General features: G+C 37.8%; 2 protein-coding genes across 3 annotated transcripts; one reads left to right on the top strand and one right to left on the bottom strand.

Moving 5' to 3' along the window:
- Positions 1 to 1866: 1866 nt before the first annotated feature.
- LOC115686780 (immune-associated nucleotide-binding protein 9-like) lies at positions 1867 to 5582 on the top strand. 2 transcript variants are annotated; one of them, XM_030612176.2, is made up of 6 exons: positions 1867 to 2126; positions 2778 to 3017; positions 3161 to 3438; positions 4367 to 4531; positions 4633 to 4767; positions 5196 to 5582. In XM_030612176.2, exons 2-6 carry the CDS (start codon positions 2783 to 2785, stop codon positions 5403 to 5405), a joined length of 1023 nt encoding a protein of 340 aa, XP_030468036.1. In that variant the 5' UTR covers positions 1867 to 2126; positions 2778 to 2782; the 3' UTR covers positions 5406 to 5582. The 2 variants fall into 2 exon arrangements, with proteins under 2 accessions (XP_030468036.1, XP_030468035.1); XM_030612175.2 differs by having other exon boundaries at positions 1868 to 2046.
- A 1085-nt stretch (positions 5583 to 6667) lies between these two features.
- LOC115686781 (agamous-like MADS-box protein AGL11) lies at positions 6668 to 18916 on the bottom strand. The gene is made up of 9 exons (XM_030612177.2): positions 18701 to 18916; positions 17407 to 17591; positions 10207 to 10288; positions 8490 to 8551; positions 8161 to 8260; positions 7795 to 7836; positions 7659 to 7700; positions 7272 to 7426; positions 6668 to 6850 (listed from the first exon to the last, which is right to left on the bottom strand). The coding sequence occupies exons 2-9, from the start codon at positions 17586 to 17588 to the stop codon at positions 6847 to 6849; spliced, it is 669 nt and encodes a 222-aa protein (XP_030468037.2). The 5' UTR covers positions 17589 to 17591; positions 18701 to 18916; the 3' UTR covers positions 6668 to 6846.
- Between the last annotated feature and the right edge of the window lie 4024 nt (positions 18917 to 22940).

Below are 22940 nucleotides of genomic sequence, written 5' to 3'. Positions count from 1 at the left end.
TTTCTATTCTTAAAATAGAAAAGGAATAAAAATACGTTCGGTAACTGCACAAAATTTCTTTTTATTAATAATATTTTGAATTTTTTAATATTTCTTTCTTTTTTTTTTCTTTTTTTTCATTTTTTTTTCTTTCTTTCCCTTCCCTTCCCTTCCTTGGCCATGGCCGGTCGCCGGTGCCGGCAATCGGCCACAGGCTAGGGCTGGTGAGGGCATCGCGGCCCTCGCCGCCGTCTGGGTCGCGACGACGAGGTCGGCCTCGCCGTCGCGGCCGTGAATCGCCCTCGCCGGCCTTGGCCGGTCACCGGTGGTTAGCGGCCGGCCGAGGTAGGCTAGGAAAAAGAAGAAGAACAAACCAAGAAGGAAGAAGAAAACCAAGAAAAATCAGAAATGGAAAAATTGTTCCCAAAATCAAGAATATGCTTTTTTTTGCTTCTTGATTCTGTTCCAAAACTGATTCCAGAAACAATTTTTTGCAAATTTGTGCTCGAGAACAAAAAATTTAACAAACGGATTTTTGTTCCAAAACTGATTCTGAGAAAAAAAGAACATAAATTTTCACTGTTTGGCAACTTGCTAAACGGGCCCTTAGTGTCATTTTGCCTACTTAAAAAAGACCTAGAATGGAATAACTAGGCCTTAACCTTCCTTTATTCATTGTTTCGGCATAATCTCAAGCCAAATTAAGTTTCCTATTTTCCACAACCATCGTTTAAGATGCTTATTAGTTTTAAATTTTGAATATAACTCATATTCTTAACTCTTTTTTTTGGATAATCACGTATAAGTTTATCGCTCACCAACAATATGATATAAAGCAAAGAGGACCTCAAATTTTCATAGTATGGGGATATTTTCGTAAATATGTTCATTTAATTTATTTTAAATATATTATATTAATTGACAAATGAGTAAATTTATCTTACATATATTCGAAATAACTAATCAAACAATGAATGCATGCTTTGGAATGTTTGGCTTAAACCAAACAAATTCAAGCCAATAAACTTTTTTTTTGGTCCCATTGAACTCAACCGGCAATTCAAATACGAGAAGGCCACTTTCGAGCATTTCTTTCCGGTAACCTTTGCAATTTTTGCTAAATAAACACGTCTTTCAAAGTATTCAAATATAGTGACAAAAAAATTTATTCAAATATCGATATGCACAATCCTATATTATTTTTTTAAGCAGAAATTTTTGGATTTAAATAAAAATTTTCGTTTTTAAAATTTTAAATAACATATCGTGAGAAGTGTATTATATAATGTCCAAAATAAACGTCAAATTGAATTTGATTCATTTTTTCTTGGGAAAATGACACAAATAGTCTCTGAATTTTGACCCAATGTGCAATTTGATTCTTGAACTTTTAATTTGTTCAATGTAGTCCCTGAACTTTAATCCAATGTGCAATGTGGTTCCTGAACTGTTAATTTGTTCAATGTCATCCTTGAACTTTTGGTACACGTTGAATTCAGTCCATGAACTAAATGAAAATGTTCAATGCAATCATTTCCATTAATTCAAGTTCAGGGACTACATTGAACATTTTCATATGGTTTAGGGACTGAATTGAACGTGTACCAAAAGTTAAGGAATGACATTGAACAAATTAAAAGTTCATGGATCACATTAAACATTAGCTTAAAGTTCATGTACTATTTGAACAAATTAAAAATTTAAAAATTAAATTACATATTAAATTAAAGTTTAAAAACTATTCATGTCGTTGTCCTCAAATTTTTTTTTAGGCGGGGTTTATCGTTTGCCCCTGTTTCGACGAAGATAAGGTGGATCGAGTCCGAGGTAGGACCCAGTAGCTGACGACTTTCTTCTTCTTGATCATCATCGTCCGCTGCGGATGAATGCACCAGATACTTGCCCCTCATATGATCCAATCTATAGGAGGGTTTCTTCCCCGAAGCCCGAGGCGGTGAAGAAAAGCCATCTCTTTCTTGGTTGTCCCGGCGCTATATTCCTGTCTTCCTGATCTCCCCGGACTTGGAGCTCGTCCCTCTTGCGCGTTCTTCTGTTGTTGGGTTCCCAGTAAGTTGATCTCGCGACCCTTCTCCGTTTTCGCCGCGGGGTTTGAAGGTTCCGTGCCTCTTGGTCTGTTCTTGATTTTTGTAAGTCGATCCCGATGATCAAAATCGCTCCTTTTTGCTCCGGCTCATCGATTGTGTGTTTGTTTGATCATTATCCACCGTTTGAGGATGTGGGTTGTTGTCAAACTCGACGATCGTGATGATATCTAGTTCTTCGTGTGGCGAGTGCCTTGTTTGTCGGCTGTTCTGCTTTGTTTCCGATGCGCTCAGTTTTGATCGTAATATTGACTGCGGGGAGCGAGTGTGAGAATTCTTGCATTTGACTCGTTTAGTTGTCCGCGGGGGCCGGTGCTGGACCCAGGGACTATCAGGAAATTTCAAAGAAAAATTGAATGGGTCTCAAATTTGAGAACAAGTCTCTGGGGAATTTTCACAAACACCAGGGCATGATATCAGTCAGAGTGAAATTGGGAAGCATAAGTTTCCTGATTACCTTTGTATGTTGATAACTGTCAACTGATGAGACTCTATGGATGTCTCAATTTGGTAATGGAAAGAGAAACGGAAGCAGGGGAGGAAACGAAATAAACGGAAAATGATTTGCTAGAATATAGAATCAAGCTTTGACATAACTCTTTGAAGTCGTGTCGAAGTGCAGTCGTGATATAGCAACAGATGGCTGTGATAATTATATATATTTTTTTAAACATCATTGTGAGTGTATACATGCAGGGTACATGATGGGGGGAAGTGCAATCGATGATGACTGGGAGCTTACTTCCCCAAGCAATGGGATTAAGACACTGGTACTTGTTGGCCGTACTGGCAATGGCAAAAGTGCTACGGGGAACACCATTCTTGGAAGAAAGGCCTTTAAGTCAAGGGCTAGCTCTTCTGGCGTCACAAGCACCTGTGAATTGCAGAGAACTGTCCTGCGGGATGGCCAAATTATGAATGTGATAGATACGCCAGGTATGATTGTGGGATCAATCTTGTACATGAAATTATATTACGCCAATTCAAGAGAAAAAAATTGTGTGTTGAAGCTTTTGCTTATTGGCTAGTCCAGACATTTATCTGGCAAATAGCGGCTCTGATAATGCATATTGTGGCAGGTCTATTTGATATCTCTGCTGGAATTGATTTTGTTGGCAAAGAAATAGTAAAATGTATTGATATGGCGAAAGATGGAATTCATGCTGTACTTGTAGTGTTCTCTGTCAGAACACGGTTTTCAGAGGAAGAAGAAGCTGCTCTCCGTAGCTTGAGAACTTTATTTGGCAGTAAAATAATTAACTACATGATTGTGGTATTTACTGGAGGAGATGAGCTTGACGATAATGATGAGACGTTGGAGGACTATTTGGGTCGTGAGTGCCCACAGCCTTTGAAGGTTCATTTTCTGCCTGCTTTACTTCTTATTGCACTATAAAAGTAGAGATTTCTTACTGATTAAAAAAAGCAGAGGTTTCTCTCTCGTATTCCATTTTCTTAGGTTATTGCATGATAAAAGTAAACGTTTCTTTCTTGTCATTCATTTGATTAGGTTATAGCACAATAAAAGATAGAGGTTTCTCGTGTTTCTGCTGTTTGAGATGAATTCCGCAATTTTTTATGGATCATTCGGGGGTAATTATGGTGACTGCTTGTTTCTTGAGCAATATGAGAAATGCAGTAAACTATTGTCTTCTTCTTTTTGAAAATTTGTCGGGCCAAGAGGGAGTTCTATTGGATTAAGAGTTTACCAATGAAGAATCTACATTAGAACAATTAAACAGCTCTCTTGACTATAAATTGGATGCTTCATGAACTGCATATTCTTTTCTAGTAGTTCCTACGATCCTATCTACAACTCTTTGTTCAAGAATTAATCTTCACTTAACACCAGCATTGATGTGCTTTTTGACCTGAGATTTTATTGTCACTGAGAATACTATATACTTAAACTTTTTGATGAGGTAAGTTATCATGGAATACTAGAACACTGATTTGGGTTCCCCATAAACCACATTGTGTTCGACCATACTTAATATTGCACACCTTGTCAGACAACATCTTATTTTTAATATTTGGTTAGCGTTGGTAATTTTGGAAGTTAAAGTATTGAACCAGCCAGATGTGTCTGTCAGCATGCCTTTATCATTTCCTTGTGAATTGAATGGTTGGACATGCATGTGTACTCAAAAATTGATTAGTGATGCTATCTTTCTTGCAACGTGCATTGGATGTTAAACTCTGTGCATGAAGCGTTGTCTCTCTTTAGTGTGTCATCTCTTAAATTCTGCTCTAACATATGTTAATGCACCATCCTTATTTTATAGGACATTTTACTTCTCTGTGAGAATCGAAAGGTACTATTTGACAACAAGACCAAGGATGAAACCAAGAGGATTGAACAGGTTCAGCATCTGTTATCCCTTGTAAACATGGTCATGGTGTCGAATGATGGAAAACCTTATACAGATGATCTATTTGTTGAAATGAAGGTAAGTTGACAACCGTAGGTTGTGATTGTTGAAAGCATATTAAATAATGTGTGCCAGTGTCACTTTTGGCTCAATTCTGTAATGTATATGTCTATCAACAGAAAGGGGCAATGAAGCTCCATGAACAGCAAGAAGTTGTTGGTTCCTTGAAAGGATACACTAAAGGAGAGCTCATGAAGTTGGAGGAGCAGATGCATAAATCTTATGAAGAGCAGCTGCAGCGAATCACTGAGATGGTATAAATTTCATTACACTTCTATATCAGCCTTTGCTCTGTCCTTGTGGTCGGGTGCTTTCATTGATTCAGAGTTATATGGTCGAACTTTTTATCAGCGGAGAAACTAGAAAGGGTTGCTTCCCAGAATAATAGCTTGTGCCTATCTGTTCTTCTGCATTAGTCCTCTTCTGGAATTTCTAATATTCATGGAAGTAGTCCAAATTTATATGCTGAAGGATTTCTAACTCTGTGCTTCCTTTTTCACATAGTTCATTGTCGGACCTATAGATAAGTTTTCAACCTTGAAAGTCAGTTGCTAAGGAAAGGTAGAACCATAACTACTATCTGAAATAGTGGAGGGTGCTTGATAATATTCTGTTCCTTAAAAGTGAAGCTTTTTACTTGGGTTGGTTTATCTTTTAGCTTATGAATGATTCTTTTATCTAGGTTGAAGCGAAGCTTAGAGAGACAACAACTAGACTGGAGCAAAAGTTGGCTGAGGAGCAAGCTGCTCGAATGAGGGCAGAAGAGCTTGCGCAGTTTGCTCAAATGAAGTCAAATGATGAAATCCGTCTTCTGAGGGAGAGTCTAGAAAAAGCACAGAGGGAGACCCAGGAGCTCCGTAAGCAAGCCGAAAGTCGATGTACCATACTATGACCTAACTGTGAAAACATTCGGGCCTAGACATTGGTTGGATGTCATCTCGTACATTCCTTTTAGCTGGGTATCCACGATGGTAACTTGAAAGTTCTTGTGGTACATATCTTCAAACGTCATGTTTATCTATATGCCGACATTATTACAATTGGTATCAAGCAACTCAGTTTTTCTAAACATGTCTTGCTTTGGTTGTGTAGTTCATTTGATGGATAATATCGCAAGTATATATTTCTTTGTCAAGAGGTATTGTTTATGCAGTGGCGTGTAGAGTGTGTGAAAGATCTCTCTTATGAAAGGGCCTCAACAAGCAAAAGCGTGGAAGAAAAGAAACATATATATATATATATATATATATATATATATATATATATATATATGTTCTTAATGTCATTTATCTCACAATCCTTGTTAGGTTACTTACGATGCACTTTAAATGATGATGCCTTGATCAACGTGATCATGGAGAAACAATTTTTTTGTTTATAGCCCATTTATACAGAAAGGTGGGGCCCCCACATCCCATGCATTGAGATTTCATCTTAGATTTGTAATCTCAAGCCCTATCAAGCAAGGAATTCTTCGTCGGATTGGTTCAAGCCATTGCGAAATAAACAATCGGTTGTTTTCAGACGATTATACTTGATACGAGTGTGTTTTGTACGATTAGATGGTGATTAGGACAACCTAAAACCTGGGACACATATGTAACTTCCATAGTCATATGATATTCATCAGATACAGTACTACCGTGTGAGATTCAATCTCCGAAACGGGTCATTTCAACATTATGACATACCAGATATATAAGATGATCCACTTAGGATTGGGCCATAAAAAAACGCTACCAAAATTTTAAGTAAATTCTGACAGTTCGATGCTCCAATAAATATGATGACTAGTATATAGGGATGAACATGTACGTGCCCGAAGCTAGGCGCGACACTTCGGTCCTCGGCCATCGTATCATGACTAGTTTAGGTACCCTCATTTCGTGGTCTATTGGCCGATGAACAGATCGTCTAGGCTGTGATCTCTCACTCAACTTTCAGTAAGATACCCGACAAAATTATACTTCAAATGTTTATTTATGCTGGGACGCCGTACTTAAATTAGGTAACATCGTCTTATGTCTATACTCTCTCATATGTGATTATACCATACGGTGCTTCTTGTCAAGCACCCCTTAACACACCCAAAAAGTACAGGCTGATCTGCATATTTTTCACCAAATACCCCTCAATGATAACTGCATGACGACATGATCACACAACAGCATAGTCATTGCAATAGTTCCGAGGACGAAAAGATACGAAAGTGCTGCTTCAGTACGGTCATAATAGAAATGAGTACGCACACATAAATTACTGTAAGTTCGTAAACCACAATTATTGTTCTTGAGAAATAGAGGATGTACTTCAACCCAAACCAGCCTGGTGAATCACCTGCACAATTAACAAGTAATTCTGTTCAATGAAATGCAGCTCAATTCAGCATCAGAACTTTTACCATAAGACAAACACGTTACAAATACACTATTGCACATTAGTCATCTATGATAGATTGCCGTCGCTTTGTAATGAGCACAAAAAAAGTCTGAGCTCAATGGATAAGAGAGCGATTTTCCACAAAACATAAAAATTTTGATGTTCATTAGATAATCAGAGACGATAATTAGAGACAAATTGAAGAAGAATTTTACACACAAAATAGGGAGCCAATCTAACAAATATTGAGATCATTAGGTCAAACTCTCTATGACTCGAATCCTTGGGATGTTTATTAGGGCATGAATACCTATTTGACACATAACTAAGTATAAATGAGGAAATCACAATGAACTTTCGACGTGGTAAAATTGTATACCCGAGATGGAGAACTTTCTTGTTGGAGTGTGAGTAGGCAGTTCCGCCCTCGATCATGTTAGTAGGGAAGAAATTGCGAGAAGCCAATGCTTCCATTGCATTAAGCTGAGGGCCAGCAACCATGTTTCCTTGTTGAATCCTTTCCACCTCGGAAATCTGAAAGAAACCAAATAAGCAATGTGCAAGGACATCAAATAGTTTTTAAAGAGGATCGAGAAAATTAATTTAAGATCCTTGCCGCGACGGCTGATACTGGAGTTGCTACATTAAAGTATGTCTTCACATTGATGTTTCGAGTTTTTACATAACAAATTCTGATAATGTATATAGCTTCTGGTTGTAATCTTGATTGCATATCAAGTAAATGTAGTCTCTACAACGTTTGTACCTTCGTGCGGAGGAACACGCTTTCATTTTCGAGCTCAATCTCCTGATAAGAAAGAATATCCAAACTTCATGCACGTAGTATGGTTAATACTAAAAATTACAAGGCCAACTAAAAGGTGAATTAGAACTGATCTTACCCTTTTCTGCAGGTACTCGATCTCAGTCAGCAACATCTCATGCTGTCGGGAGGAGTTATTATTAGTAACACATAATAGCCAAGAGGGGAAAAAGAATACTCTTTGTCGTCTGAAACAATCTGACTATAGAACATGACAATCCGTCTGAAATGTATGTATACCAGTTGGAAAGAAGCGATTCAAAATGAAAAGTATCGCTGCTGAAGAACCGGCCTAGTCTGACAAAAGTTTGCGTTTCTAAGTGAGAGCATTAGTACAAGCAGCTTTTATGCACGTGCACACGCGATCTATTCATAAAACATGACGCGACTTACATAGATTCAGAATCTTCAATAAATTAAGAACACGTGGTACTAAAACTTGTACCTTCTTTGACCTGATCCTCGAGATGCCACGTTCGAGCCTATTTTCCAGCTGCTTCAGCTCCTTAACAGAGAGTGAACTTAAGGAATCACCCATCAAGTGCCTAGAAAGCATGACAACATTAGAAGGTCCTGAGCACCAAATAAAGCAATCTACTAATTAGAAAAGATGTCTCTCAATTTTACTAATAAATTGAGAGGTCTTGTATATAAAGGATTAAGAATCAGGTGGTCATTGGCATTCCTCCAAATTGATTAAATACATAACAATCTTGAGTCTTAGCCAGTATTGAACGCACGGGCTGATATATAGATGGATCAAGGAAAGTTTACCTGTTGGAGTTTTGCAGCATTTGGATCTGCTGCCTCAACTTTGCAGATTCTTGCTGGTAATACTATGTCAAGTGAAACGTAAAGGCCAAAATCAAAAGAAAAGAGAGCATTAACTACTATATCATGAACATGAAAGAATGGCAAGAAACAATATGACCTTGACACATTGACAGTTTAATTATGTCCGCCAGTACGATCCAAATAAAAACCAAGAACAAAAGTGGAAAAATCCTTCAGTGTGAAATGTCACAGGTTGTTATACTATGGATTTAACTCGTGGAAAGGAGGAGGCTAACCCTTCTACTTAAGATTAATGCTAAATACACAAAAACCAATTTACAAAATTGCTATCCTAAGTAACTAGTTCATGGCATGGGCTTCATCGGATTTCTTAGTAATATTAGTTGCTAAGCATGAGATGTATATTTTCTCAAGAACAATACAAAACTTACAACAAGCATGATATTATACTCATGAGATCATTGTGCAGAAAAATAATGATATAAGTGCTTCCTTATAAAAGAAATGATGAAGAGAAATTACCAGCCTTCTTTGAGAAAAATGTGAAATCTATCTTGACGTTAGTTGAGTAAAGAATATAACCAATTGGAACAGTTTGCCAAATTTAAGGAAAGCAGTACAATTTTCACAATGTTGATAGCAATTAAGAGCATAATTAACAACAAACATGAAGGCCAATACGTAAGGTCATCATCTTCAATATTAGTTGCTTATATCGTAATATGGAATGATCATCCCATGGTTAGTCAACAATGCGCCAAATAAGAACAATCCTTCCAAATCGATCACTCTATGATGTGGCTGTGTTTTCTTAAGAAGAATGCAAGAAAGCCAGTGCTTCCAATGAAAATAAGGTTTTTCTAGCCATTTACAGTTCTACATGTCATCTTCAGAGGCAATCCTTAGAAATACACTGCTATTACATATTTACATAATTGTTAGAATCTTATTGGCTATCAAATATAACCGGCCACTCGTATAAATGTACGCCTACAGTCTACCGTATCACTTCATATATAAGTTTTTATGGATCAATTTCAGTGTATCTAACAATGCTCATTCTTTTAATCTTTCTAAGATAAAAGGATCTCATGCGACGAAACTTTTCAATTAGGGAAATATTTTGTCAAGTAAAAAATCATATGCACGCGTCACTGTAAGAAAAGAGACTATTTTTACAAGAATAATTCTAGGTATACCACGACTGCATTTTGAAAATTATACAAATATATATATGAAGTGATGCGGGGATATTTACTGGAGTGGAGCATGTTCCACCTTGTTAAGGTGCTCATTGTGCAATTTACAATATAACTTAGTATACCTAGCATTAGCCTTTGTAGAAATGCTAGGATTCTCAGCTAAAGTTCAAACATAAAGAATTGCAGAAATATCTTCTGAGAATACTTAGTAATAACATGTTCTTTTTGTGCGAAACAACAGTTACAAGGGCTAGAATCTGCTTCATTTGAAGAGCATCTTGGATGGCGCACAAACCCACTCAAAGATAAAGAGATGGTCAGGGTTTTTGGTTGCTAAGTAAATCTCAACCTTTGATTTTTAAGTGGGTTGATATATCATGCATTTCAAGAGAGGAGATTGATGGTGGCAATTCACCTTTCTTGATGTGGAGGATCCATGCCCTACTAATTACACATGCTAAGAGTAACTTACAAGACAATAGAAAGTAACCCACCTGAGCATTGATCTCTATGACAGAGCTTGTGTTTGAACTATCTGAATTAGCCTTTTTGTACCTCTCTATAGTGGACCTTATGCTACACATATAAGCCAAAAGTATGTCAATATTTGATATTTTCACCACAAAAGCGCTACTGCACTTCAGCATGAAATTTCTTAAACTTAGAAGGAATTGTCAGCTCCGGTTTGAAGATATCTGCAGCTACAATTTAATAGAGTTTAATGCACAAGATTCAATAGGGGAATGATTCATTTGTTAGAGGACCATGCATATTCCAATTTGCATCTTAGCAACATTCATATATTGTAACTGATGAAAATACAAGTGCTGCTTTACTGAAATAAATGGAAAGAACGCAACTAAATCAACAAAGAGATGTAACATAAAATATCTTTTTTTTTATACTAATGGGAGTGTCCGGAACTCTTTGAGCACCTGACTAATTCTTACGAGGTGCACTAGTCCCCCGTTCCATACACTAGTATATTATCATAGACACACAATTCTATGCTCCTAAAGATGGCTTCACAAAAATTCACGAGTGAGGTAACTCGAACCAAGCACACAAAACATTTACTTGTGGGTTTATACATTATAAAGATTTAGACTACTAGATTGGACTCTATTGTCATCCATTTTTTTGATTGCTAAAGTATTTTGTTTTCCATCTCAAAACTACATGAGAGTGTATGAAGAAAGAGTCTTCCCCATTAATGATCGTATCGGCTCGGCTCCGGTTTCTAGAATGTGACATTTCGTGATGAGGCGACAATGACAACCACCCTTAGCTTTTCTAGGATGTGACCTTGTGATATTGCTAGGATGAGACATTGATAAGATAGTGAGCTATTGTCTGAAACAATTCTTACACATTCCGATGGAAGTGGGAAAAACTTGTTACAAAGCTATGGAAGCTGGAAAGCACGATACAAGCGAAGGTGGTGGTCATTCTAACGATGTGACATTGATGGCAAGACCAGCAATTGTTAGCGGGTACGAGGAAGCACGATCAACTTAGCCAGAACAGGGAGGCACTGAAGAGCAAATTCATGTTCAATTAATCCCTTGGAACTTTGGTTGAAACAGCTCTGGTGTAAGAAAGAAAAATGCAAAGTGCAAGTACTAAAATTATTGTAGTAAATATTATATATTAAATAATATGAAACTTCTATTTGTGAAATGAACAAAGCTACCATAATATCTTGATCAGTTTTACTAACCATTCAAATATCCCCTTTGAGAACTTTCTTGTAAGATTCTAGTCTTCTTAGCACCATAAAGAAAGAAATTGTCATCACTGATAATGTCATAATAAGCAATTCTTTCAAAAAGTAATTGTATATTATGATCGGTTCACGTAAAAAATCAGATCATTCATAGAATAAATCTTATTCAATATATATACTGAATAAGTATTTTAATGTGTATGTGACGTGGGTCGAGTCCATGACGGTGACCATTTGACAAGTTCGTCCCTAGTAAGGGGACTAGCTAGACTGGACCTGACTTGAATCCATGCGCACTTTATGATTTGGCCTCTAGGTGTATTTTATGTGGTTTTCTAGGGTTTTTGTAGATAAGGTTATTGGGTTCCATTCCAAATATATTATTTGCATCATTACCTTATACACTTTTTACCCTTCTTCCTTATGGATATAGGTCACATTTATATCGGACTGACCACACTAATCAATTATGATTCAATTTTGTGAAACAATATGTGCAAAAAGAATATGCAGTAAGAGAAACTTCAAAAAAAAAAAATTTACTGGTGAAAGTATAGTTTGTTCATCACCTCATGAAGAAGTTCCCTACGGATATCACTTCAACTACTGTTAATATATGTATTTTTTGCTAAACTGTAGATACACATGATGTTAGTGAGTTTTTTGGGGACGCAAAACCTCCTCAGATGAAACAGGATCTCTTGTCACGAAACAACGTTCACAGACTTTCTGCTGCATTTATGTTTTAACATGAAAGTAGGGAAAAGTTTAGGAAAGAAAAGGACGTGACTCGGTCATTCTCTTTGACTTGTTCAGGGCACTTTTCGACATTCGAGGATTGATTTTCACGGAAGAGAGCAAACGAGAGGAGACCCTCGGTTTCGCTCGAAGCTAATGTATGGAAATATGCACGAACATTCATAAGATGCATAAAAAAATGGAAGAAGTAAATGGTCAGAATAGTGATAGATGTCCAAACAAACTTACAGGAACCAACTTTCTGTCCATCTCTTCTACTGATATTCATATTAGTCATTTCAATGATCCACACGAAAATAATTCAAAAATAATATCAAGTTGGATATGGATAAAGAGATTATGCCACCAGGCACCAACCCACCAGCTTGGATAGAATTTGAAGGAGGCTTAATCATTGGATTAGTAATCTTTCACGTAAGTTTAGGAATAGCTCAATCGAGGTTTCATTGGTTGGATTAACAAGAAGAAAGGAGGATATTAAGATAGGCTAAGAGAGATCAGTACAGATGGAAAGAAGTCACAAGCACGGTGACAGAAATCAAGTCTGCTTTATGCTTTCCAAACTCAAACCATAACACCAATACATAGCACTAGAGAAATAACATGATTTCTTTATGGGAAAATTCAAATAAGCCTTCATATTTGTCCTAATACTCTTTTGCATCCTCTACTTTTCAAAGTCACCACTCTACTCCATAAGTTTAGTAGATTCAAAATTATACCTACCATTTGTTGATATGCTAGATTTTTACATACCATTATTGTTTTTCTTCCCAAAACACCCCTACAACTCTTGTAGCCCTCATCCCTCAAAAACCCTAAATCCAAAACTTAAATTACTAATCTCATGGACCAAATAAGATACAAGAGCTGAAAGTACAAGTGGCTTCCACTGTTTGCACTTGATGATACGAGGAACCATACTTATCCAATACAATCTCTTTCACCAACAAAAGGGCATTAAGTTATGAACCAAGTAAATATATGTTACTTCTTGAAACAATACTCATAGAAATATCAATTTTCCTTCACACTCAGGCATTGGGGTTAGAAATGAACACCTCCTTCATCCGCCCTCGAATCCAACCGCTAAATACCATTTACAATGGAACTTTCTTCCATATGCGGTGCATGTGCCATTGCATTAAGTTGTGCGTGCAAGGCAGCCTTTGCCAGTTTTGTGATCCTGTGGCCAACTTATATGGGTGGGTTCAATACATTAGATCCACCCCCATTGAGGCATTAAGAGTTGGAGATCTGGTATATGACGCAGGGAAGACAAGTTAAAAAACTCACTTTGGACATAAGAACGAGGTAGGATTAAACGTAGTAGACATTGAAGAAGACATGCGAGGAGATGGGTGTTCTAACGCCCTACTCCACCACTCATAGCGAAAGTGCCGGTCTCCCGCCTTCTACACAACAAGATTGGAGGGTTGCTGAAGTATTTAGGGACTTCTTGCAGATTTTCAGTGATGCGATGGATACTTTGAGTGTTAGCAATTATCCGTCAAGTAGCCGGGCCATTCTGCTCCTATACATGATGCCAGTTCAATTGGCGAACAAGGAGGGTGATTCCTTCTTGAACAAAGGAGTAGTGCCATGAAAGCCTAACATATGTCAAATATTAAAAGAACATTTCGTCTGTTTTTATGACATCCTTTGTCGTGGATCCAAGATTCAAGTTGAAGGGGCTCAAAATTCTCCTTGCTCCATACTAAGAAAATTTGGGATTGGGTGTGGAGGTCCAAGTGAAATAGATATTGACGGTGTTATGAGTTGGCTCCGAAATACTTATGTTGCATATGCCAGTCAATTGAATACGACAAGTTCCATTCCATGAACAAAGATGACACCCTCACCGACCTATTCCCAGAAACATGTATGCTCTCTACTTCACAAGAAGTAGAACATGCTATGGCCTTCCACTATGCCTTTGTCTTCATCTACCGATGAGTTGGGAGACGTACTCAGGAACATACTACTCCAAATACATTGATAGAGTTGGCGAAAACAATGTCGACATTCTGAAATGGTGGAAGAGATGAGCCATCAATTTTTCGATTCTCTCTACCATGGCTCATGACTTGCTGACCACTGGAGCCCACGTTCAATGCTAACTAACGGATCTTGGAAGACAATAGGTCCAACTTGTCTGCAAAAATTCATAAATGCCCATTGTAGGGCATGTGTTGGTTTTTGCAAGAATTGACTCCGAAGAAACATGCCCAATAGGAACAAAGGGAGAATGGCAACACTGTATGATTTGAATCATGGTGAGGGACACAGCATCAAAGACGCCGAAGTAATTAGACGTTCTCTTTTAGGGTAATTGAAGGAGTGTTTTTCATTGATTTGTAGGTGTGTTTTCATTAATTATTATTTTAATGTTTGTTAATACTTGAAAAAAATAATTTAATTTATTACCCGGTACCCAGCCCTACTCAGGCATGTATCCCATATAACATTAAGAAACATACGTATAAGGGTTTATGAGACTCAAAGCACACATCAGATGATCAAAAGGGCAAACCCTCCTTCTTGGTCTCGATCAGGGACATTACACATGCCCCCAGAGTCCCCATGTACGATGACATTGAGCTCACTCACACAACTAATGCGGCGAGAGCTGAAAAATGGAGGGGCAAAATCTTCCGGTGAGTGAACAATGAGCAGATAGTGTTGTTCTGAGAGATGAGAATGGAAATGATATGACCACCAAAAGACTTGATTTTCTTCTTTTTCCTTTTTGCTTTCTAGGTTTTTGCATGCATCGGAATTTGCAGGAGGCAAAAAGATCAGAACCCCATTCCATGCAATCACCTGTTCTCGTTCGTACATGGACGGGCCATCATACCACACCGAGTGGACTTCCATGATGGACTGGCAGAGCCATTGAATCCCATGATAAAAGGGTCAGTCTGAGTCCCACGATAAAAGGGTCAGTCTATGGGGATTCCAAAATAAAAAAAGAAACAAAAACACTACATAGATTGCTTTCGTTTAAGCCAAAGCAACATAATAATAAGACCTAGAAAACAAAAAGAAAAAAAAGAAGAAGTCAAACCCTCACACTGTCCTTCTTACATCGACTCGGCCTATGTAAATCAACGCATTATCATAGACATAATGATCATGTGGGTCTCACAACTAGGAATTCAATCCTAGAAAAACACAATATACCTGAAACTACCTTACCAAAAAAAAAAATATACCTGAAACTATAATTTAGATTGAAACTTTTCCTCCTATGATCAACATCAAGAAGCAATCATCTTACCAATTTATTACAATACTTACAATTGTGTCCTATTGATTATTTCCTTAAGAAATTGCGGGACAAACGGCAATTTGAAAGTGAAGGATCTGTAAAGCCCCATATAATTGGGCAGCACATAACGGGCAACCAAAACATCATTAGTCACTCATATATAGACTTAACATTAGGTAATGGACTGCACTGCGGTAACCCAAATCTTTCTAAAATGCTCAGAAAGACTGTCACCTTCTTTCCAACATATCATTTTTCTTAAGAAGGCACCAGTTAAATTACAATCCAAGAAAAGAGGTGAGAAACAGAAGACGTCCATATCTTGAGGACATGAGTCCAATAACATGTATTAGTGTGTAACTATATGAACCTAGGAGAGATTTTGGTTCATAGGAAACGTTAAAGACTGAACAGAAAATATCAATGACCTATCTCTAGAGTGAAATAACAGAAGTCATAGGATATATATATCAGCAACAGTAATGTGTTCAAAGTGAAATTGAACTTGCAACAGTAATGTGTTCAAAGTGAAATTGAACTTGCAGATCCATCATGGCTCAATAGGTGATGGAGAACATTATATAGTTTGTGTTGTTTGATGAAGAAAATACAGCCCTTTTAATGGTATTCTTCTATTCCTAAGTGGTATTTCTACAACTCTAATCTTATATATCATTGACTATTTCATCATTAAGCAAACTCAAAATAAATTATATGCAACTGTAACATCAAAAGATGATAGAAAATATATAGACATTAATAATGCGCGAAAAGTAATGACCTAAAAATATTATCTGTTTAGCCCAATAGATTGTCGACCGTTTTAGGTGCATATTATAATGAGATTTTTGAATGTAGAGAAAGATGAAGTTTATGGCAGACAAGTACAAATCATTATATCATTCTCTTGCTTTTCTTTCCCATCGTGTCATGTCTTTATGGCCTCAGAATCAGTTAATATGAGATTAAGTTATGATAATGAGATAATGCTGAGGTATGTGAGAAATCGTTGGCACTCCATGCTCATTCCACCTTGCCGAAAATAGAAACAGTCAACGGTCGAAGGACAAGAAGTTAGAAATTTAAAGTTCAAAATCAAGAAAGCTAAAGAAGAGAGTCAACCTTATACCTTAAACCATCAATCAACTCATGCACCAAAAAATAATTTTTTAATTAGTCGGTCACTTAATAAATGCACGTGATGTTGTGGAAGAGAAAAAAAAAAAAGAGGCTACAAATTCAATACATATATAGTACCAACTCCATGATGTTATGCCTATCAAAAGAACATATGATGAACTTCAAGTGCTCTTCACCCATAAACCCAAATCCAAAAGTTCAAAAGAGATATTGTATGGAGAAGAAAAACAAGAAAGTCGCGTATATGAATTTGTCATTATTTTAAACGGTTTTTTTTTAATCTATTTATGGACCCAAAAAAAGAAATGAATACGTTAATATCTTAAAGTTGCAACTATTAGAGTTTAACTTTAAATGTTGCATCTTCCCAATGGTTCACAATTTGAACCTCTTGGATGCATCATAGCTTATAAAAAAAATTTGTTCTTTGCAACTCTTAGGAACAAATTAATTCTCAACATAAACAATATTTCATTTTAATGGTCAACTCGATTAATTTGACTGACATACTCATTCATTTTTTTTCCTTCTACTCCATAATTAAATATATATATATGTAAATACAATCTTTGAAATATAAAAATGAATCAGATTAGATATTTTAGTGACTAATTTATCTATATATACACAACAGTAACACAAAATTTTATGCAAATCTATGCATCTTTTTCTCCTCACGAACCTGCAAAAAGACCCAACTTGAAGAATATATACATACATATATATATATATATATGTAGATGAATGCATATATATATAATAACACCCAAAAAATAAAAATAAAAGTTACAAACTTACTTGTTGTTGGAGTACTCGTAGAGGCGTCCTCTACTGGAGAAGACGATGAGGGCGACTTCGGCATCACAGAGGACGGAGAGCTCGTAGGTCTTCTTCATCAGTCCGTTCCTTCTCTTGCAGAAGGTGACCTGACGGTTCGTGGTGTTCTCGATCCTCTTGATCTCGATCTTTCCTCTCCCCATGATCTGATGATCAAGCTCATCAGATAATCAGCCTCATGTATTAGCGTATGGTTTAGGGTTAAGTGTTCGGGAGTGAGTTTATATCATGTATAAGTGCTTCAGCGAAAAGGGTTAAGTTTCTGAGCACATGCTTATGCAAATACATGTAGAAGAGGAAAATCTATAACATGTGTCGAGAAACTAACAGATCTAAGCAACCGGGCATTTGGTTTGACCTTTCTTCTTTTTTTATCAGACGATTTTTTTCTCGGGAAGACTCACGCTTGAGGTTTTTCTTTTGGCCCATGAAAGATGAGAGGAAACTGAAAAGTTGACGCCTGCTGTGTTCAAGTTCAACTCATAGAGAACCCCATAAAGGCCGTACGAGTTGTAACACAACTTTGTGCAAGATCTTGAGGAAAGCAATTTTTTTTCCCTAACCTATGTCGGAACATTTGAAGAATGAGTGAAAAAGCAAATATTTTCTCATTCCATATGCTTGCTCCATTTCATGTAATCTCGCTCTCTCTCTCTCTCTCTCTCTCTCTCTCTCTTCACTGCCAGTTCGTCTGCTGTGGCATGCATCTTCTAGCTTTTGGTTTCAGGAGAGTACAAAGATGTTCGTACAAATCTTTTGTTTTAGAATTAGCTCACAGAAATTCGGCGAGATCAGGAAATTATGATGAGGATGGATACAAATTTTATGACGAAAACAATCCTTAATTAGGTAAATGGTATGATTTTTGGACGAGGGTTTCAGAGAAAATGCTTGTTGGATTGCTCAAGGCCATGACTTTCCTTTTTTGTCACTTGAGAAGAAACAAAGAAGATGAAAAATAGAATGAAGGCTCGGAGTAATCTCAGAAACTAAGGCTATTAATAGATCAAAATGAAGATGAGAGAGAGACAGATAGATAGGGAAGATCTTGGAGATGATGGCGAGAAGATTCTCTTCCATCAGCAGGCCAATGGCCATAGATCTAAGATAAAGATCTCTGAAGTACCAAAAACTGCAATTCAATGAATTAAAAGAAAAAAGAACGACATGGGCGGTGAAGATAGATAGATATCTCTGGTCAAAATACCATCGCATAATTTCTTTCCTATAAAAGACCATCAAAACGAGGACTGACCTTCGGGCTTCGGGTGATGGCTCTCTCTCTCTTAAGCTTCACTCTCCGGCCACTTCAGCTTTCGGAAAATCTCGGGTGGTGCAAAAAATGAAGAACACACGAATCCCAAAGAGAGAGAGAGAGCGAGAGAGATGGAAAGATGGAGAAGGAAAACCAAAGTGAGCAAGCTACTGCTCCTACTTCTCTCTCTCCGTTCTATTTATGGGCTCTTTCTTTCTTTGTCCATTTTCTTTTTGTTTTCTTTTTGTGGCGCTTAGAGAGACAGGGAGAGAGAGAGAGAGAGAGAGAGAGAGAGAGAGAGAGAGAGAGAGAAGGTAATGATGCTTTGCCAAAAACTCATGAGAGACGTTGCGAGTTATAGCGAAATGGGAGAGCTTTACAGGTGTGAATTCTCACCATTTACCGCAAACATTTCGATCATCTCTTAATTGCCTTCTTCAATGGAAGGCCCATGATATCAATAATAATCATCATTTTCTGACCATCCTGCCCTCCCCAAGCATCTAGCCATTACGCGTTCAATTCCACCGTATGCTGCCACCCAATTTTATGGGGAACGAGAGAAGATGATGATCTGATCTGATCTGATTTGACGAAACATGCGGGAAAAGGAAAACAAGGAGAGATTAGGTTGCATGATTCTGAGGTTTTGACAGTGTCTTGAATATCATGTTGGGCGGTCTCCACGTATGCTTGCACTAGAGAGAGAGTGAAGGAAGTACCAAAGAAAAAAAAGCTTTTCGATCAGTCTCTCGATGCGCTTGCTTGCTCCATACGTAAATGTGGCTTGGTGTTGCCCTATAAATGGTGGCCATCTAATCTTTTCGCGGTTCTCGTCCAAAATGGTGCTCCGATGTTGTTTTCATACCAGATTCCCCCCAAAACCCTAATCACATTGGTCGCTCAAAGCACAAGCTGAAGAAGCCATTGCCACAAGAACAGACTACATTTGCTGCAATCGTGACAGGTTTGTTTGGATTCAAGATACGTGCAGTATCTATACTCCTTAATGCCACATTAATTTGTCTACTTGATGGTGTACATATTCAAGTGCTTTGTTTACTTGATGGAGTACATAATGAACTGATACCAATCAGCTGCACGATGCATGTAATTCGAGTTTATGTAAGGTGTGTATGCGTGTACATGTGCATGCTTTGCCACAAGGCTGGACAGCATGCGCGCTTTAAGATTTAACTTTTTCCAAGTGATACTAGGGATACAAATTAGGAGTTTCATTGACTTTTTCATTCAATAACGGGTCATCTTCCGATTAATTGCTGAAATGGACTCACTAACTTAAATAAACACTTACAGAGTGTCACATCACTTAATATATTAATTCAGTACATGAGTAAATTGGTATCTCTAGCATTGCGTAAGTTCTTCGTTGCAACCCAATAGGGCCACGAAGGTCAAACCACCAAAATGAGTACTCAAGATGGTGGCCTTTTGTGGGATGATCTCATTTATTTATGCATCACAACCCAAGCCTTCTCTCATTAAACACGATATTCGAGATGTCACAAACTCCCCACTTGTATCTCTTGTGTCTTCGTCAATATCAATTGGTCATGTCCTCCCACAACTCTTACCCTACTCAATGCGTGATCCAATCCATTCTTGTCCCCTTTGCGATTATAGAAGCTTGTTGAGAGTCGTACCTTATCCAAGTCCTTTCACTGCAACAAATACTCCTTAACCTCTTCGGATTAGTTTGACGCCCGATCCTTTCTTGAACTCCACATCAAGTGGAAGAGTTCTACTCCGATGTAACTTGCTATTACACGATGCGTTCCTTGTGGGCCATATCCTAAAAAGGAGTAATCAAGATGAAGGCCTTTGGGGTTGGCTTAATTACTTGTTAATCACCTCAAAAGCTTTCCCCCATCTAACGTGGGACCTGGGAAGTCGCAAAATCGAAAACAGAACTTTCTAAGAAATCGAAATCACTCGAAAATATCACGGATGAACGACCATAAAAGTGCTCTTCAGTGCGTCTGCATATGGGGAGGAAGCATTGGATTCCATCGTTGTTTTCTCCACATGGGTGTTGAGCTTTTCCTTCTAATGTGTGATGTGAGAGAGAGAGAGAGATGACAACAACCCAGGCCTACCTAACCATTCGCCTTCGATGAAGAAAGAGTAATCCCTTACTTCATATACCACCATTGATTTAGTGAGTCATGGTCCGGTATGAAGACACAGCGCGACCAAGGGAACCTTTGCTACGCTGAGAATCAATGGACCTCGCTTTCGAAGAAATTATCAGAGTAATTGTAAGAAGTTCCTCATCGTGCTCATAGTTTCTTGCGTAATTTAAAGTCATTTGCAAGTTCTACTGGTCAGTGTTGTGCATTGACATTTCAAAGTAAAAAGAAGCGTAGAATTTACTCACAACGATTTCTGATAGAAATTGTAATTTTTGGTCATTTTGGGCCCAATCTCAATTTTTAAAGTTTGACTTTCGCTAATAAGGGGATACGGGACTTTTTGAGCGCTTGATTGATTATGAGCATTAACGATAGAACTTGCATTTCAATATGGTTAAAATTGTAAATTATTCAATGTAGTTCGTAAAGTTTACTCATTAGAAGAACAAACTCTGCTCTCGAGTAATTTGTCTTAGGGAAGTAGTTTGTAAATTATTCATGACCGGGCTCGGTTGATAGGTTAGTCACAATGTGCTGAAGTGCAAAGCAATAGGATATGTGATGTTTAACGGCGTATTGGCTTAGATGGGTACGGAGTTTGCTCTTTTATTTCTGATCTTGGGTTCAAGTTTTGTTGGAACACTCAAGAAGTAATCCGAACACCACATGGCCATTGTACAGAAGAAGAAAAAAGAATCGTGATAAAGTCGGGGACAAATGCAGACCCTCGTGTGACCTAAGATCAGACAAGATATTCATTACAAATTCAGACCTTCTAGTACCTAATGGGCGTGTGCGGCCAAATTGTATCCCGATATGACATAGATAGAATTCCAATTTCGATATTTTTCATTGGAATTTTCGCTCGATTAATTTTCAGACATTCAGGCAAATTACTTCATGGGCTGATTGAAGTATAGAGCTTTGTTAATCAAGGCATTTCTTTTTCAACGAGGTGATTGATCTTATGTTAGGATTGAGGACCCGTGTGGTGGGGTTCCAAAAGTCACTAACACAAACCCTCCAGGGAAAAAGAAAGGACAAAATACTTTTTTATTGAGGTGATTTTGTGGTCCAAGAATAGGAAGGGAAGAAAATCGCTTTCAAAAGCAAGATCCAGACCATTTCCTACGCGACTCAACTCGATTATATGAGAAAACTCCAAAACGACACAAAACGACACAGCACCGCAAGCTCGCAAACCACAAAAAAGCAAAGCGCTTCTCGAAAAGTCTCACTCGGAGAAATTACTAAAAATGTCTTAAACCAATTAAAGAGAAAGGGAAAGAAAAAAATAAAAAATAAAAGGAAAAATTGCAAAAATCGTTAACGTTTACATCGGTCGAGCCACCTAGGTTGACCAGTTGCGACTGAATCGCTACGTCAGCGATTTCCAACAAAAATTAGCCAGTTTGACTAAATTGACAACAAAAATTAGCCAGTTTGATTAAATTGGCAAATCGTCAGATAGTTTAGGATTAAATTGGCAAAATATTAAAAGATTTATGACTAAATTGACCAAATTGAAAGGTTTAGGATTGAAAATTGATACAAGTGGAATATTTTTAAATTTTTTTTAGTAATTTCTCCACCTCGCCCGACCAGATGCCGAGCAGTTCCGACGAGTATTTGCCTCTGCGCGTCACACTCCCTTTCTGGGTTGGCCGTGCCTAATTTTTTAAGCACATGGCGTTTACACAAGCGGGATTGGATTGGGCAGATTTGCCCACTTTAGTTTCAGAGATTCCACATCCTTAATCGCGTCGTGTCTGCATCGGTTTGATGCTATAAAACCCCACTCCCACTCCCACTCCCACTCCCTCCTTCACTTCACACAAGACATTGCAAAGCCAGAAAGCTCCAACAACAGATACAGCGTCTCTGTACTTCACGCTGCACATACTCGAAGGTCGCCGTTCGTTCATCGTAACCCACGAGTGCGAGACAACCGTAGTCCAGGAAGGAAAAGCTTTGGTCTGTTAAAGATTCAAGCCATTCAAACTCATGTTTGGAGGAAAATCCGAGTATGAGGATTGCTTTAAGCCTTGTTTCAAGCACATCAACCATTCAAACCAAGCCTGTCTCAG

This window comes from Syzygium oleosum, unplaced genomic scaffold, assembly GCF_021117445.2.
Source record: "Syzygium oleosum isolate NSW1041296 unplaced genomic scaffold, Sole_v2.1 Sole_v2.02, whole genome shotgun sequence".
Taxonomy (NCBI): domain Eukaryota; kingdom Viridiplantae; phylum Streptophyta; class Magnoliopsida; order Myrtales; family Myrtaceae; genus Syzygium; species Syzygium oleosum.
This window is presented reverse-complemented; position numbering and strand designations above follow the sequence as displayed.

Coding starts and splice junctions, on each gene's coding strand:
- LOC115686780 (XM_030612176.2), top strand. CDS start 2,783: ATGATGGGGGGAAGTGCAATCGATGATGACTGGGAGCTTACTTCCCCA. Junction 3,439..4,366: donor AGTGCCCACAGCCTTTGAAG/GTTCATTTTCTG, acceptor CTTATTTTATAG/GACATTTTACTTCTCTGTGA. Junction 4,768..5,195: donor TGCAGCGAATCACTGAGATG/GTATAAATTTCA, acceptor TCTTTTATCTAG/GTTGAAGCGAAGCTTAGAGA.
- LOC115686781 (XM_030612177.2), bottom strand. CDS start 17,588: ATGGGGAGAGGAAAGATCGAGATCAAGAGGATCGAGAACACCACGAAC. Junction 8,261..8,489: donor ATGCTGCAAAACTCCAACAG/GTAAACTTTCCT, acceptor CATGCTTTCTAG/GCACTTGATGGGTGATTCCT. Junction 7,701..7,794: donor TCGAGTACCTGCAGAAAAGG/GTAAGATCAGTT, acceptor CTTTCTTATCAG/GAGATTGAGCTCGAAAATGA.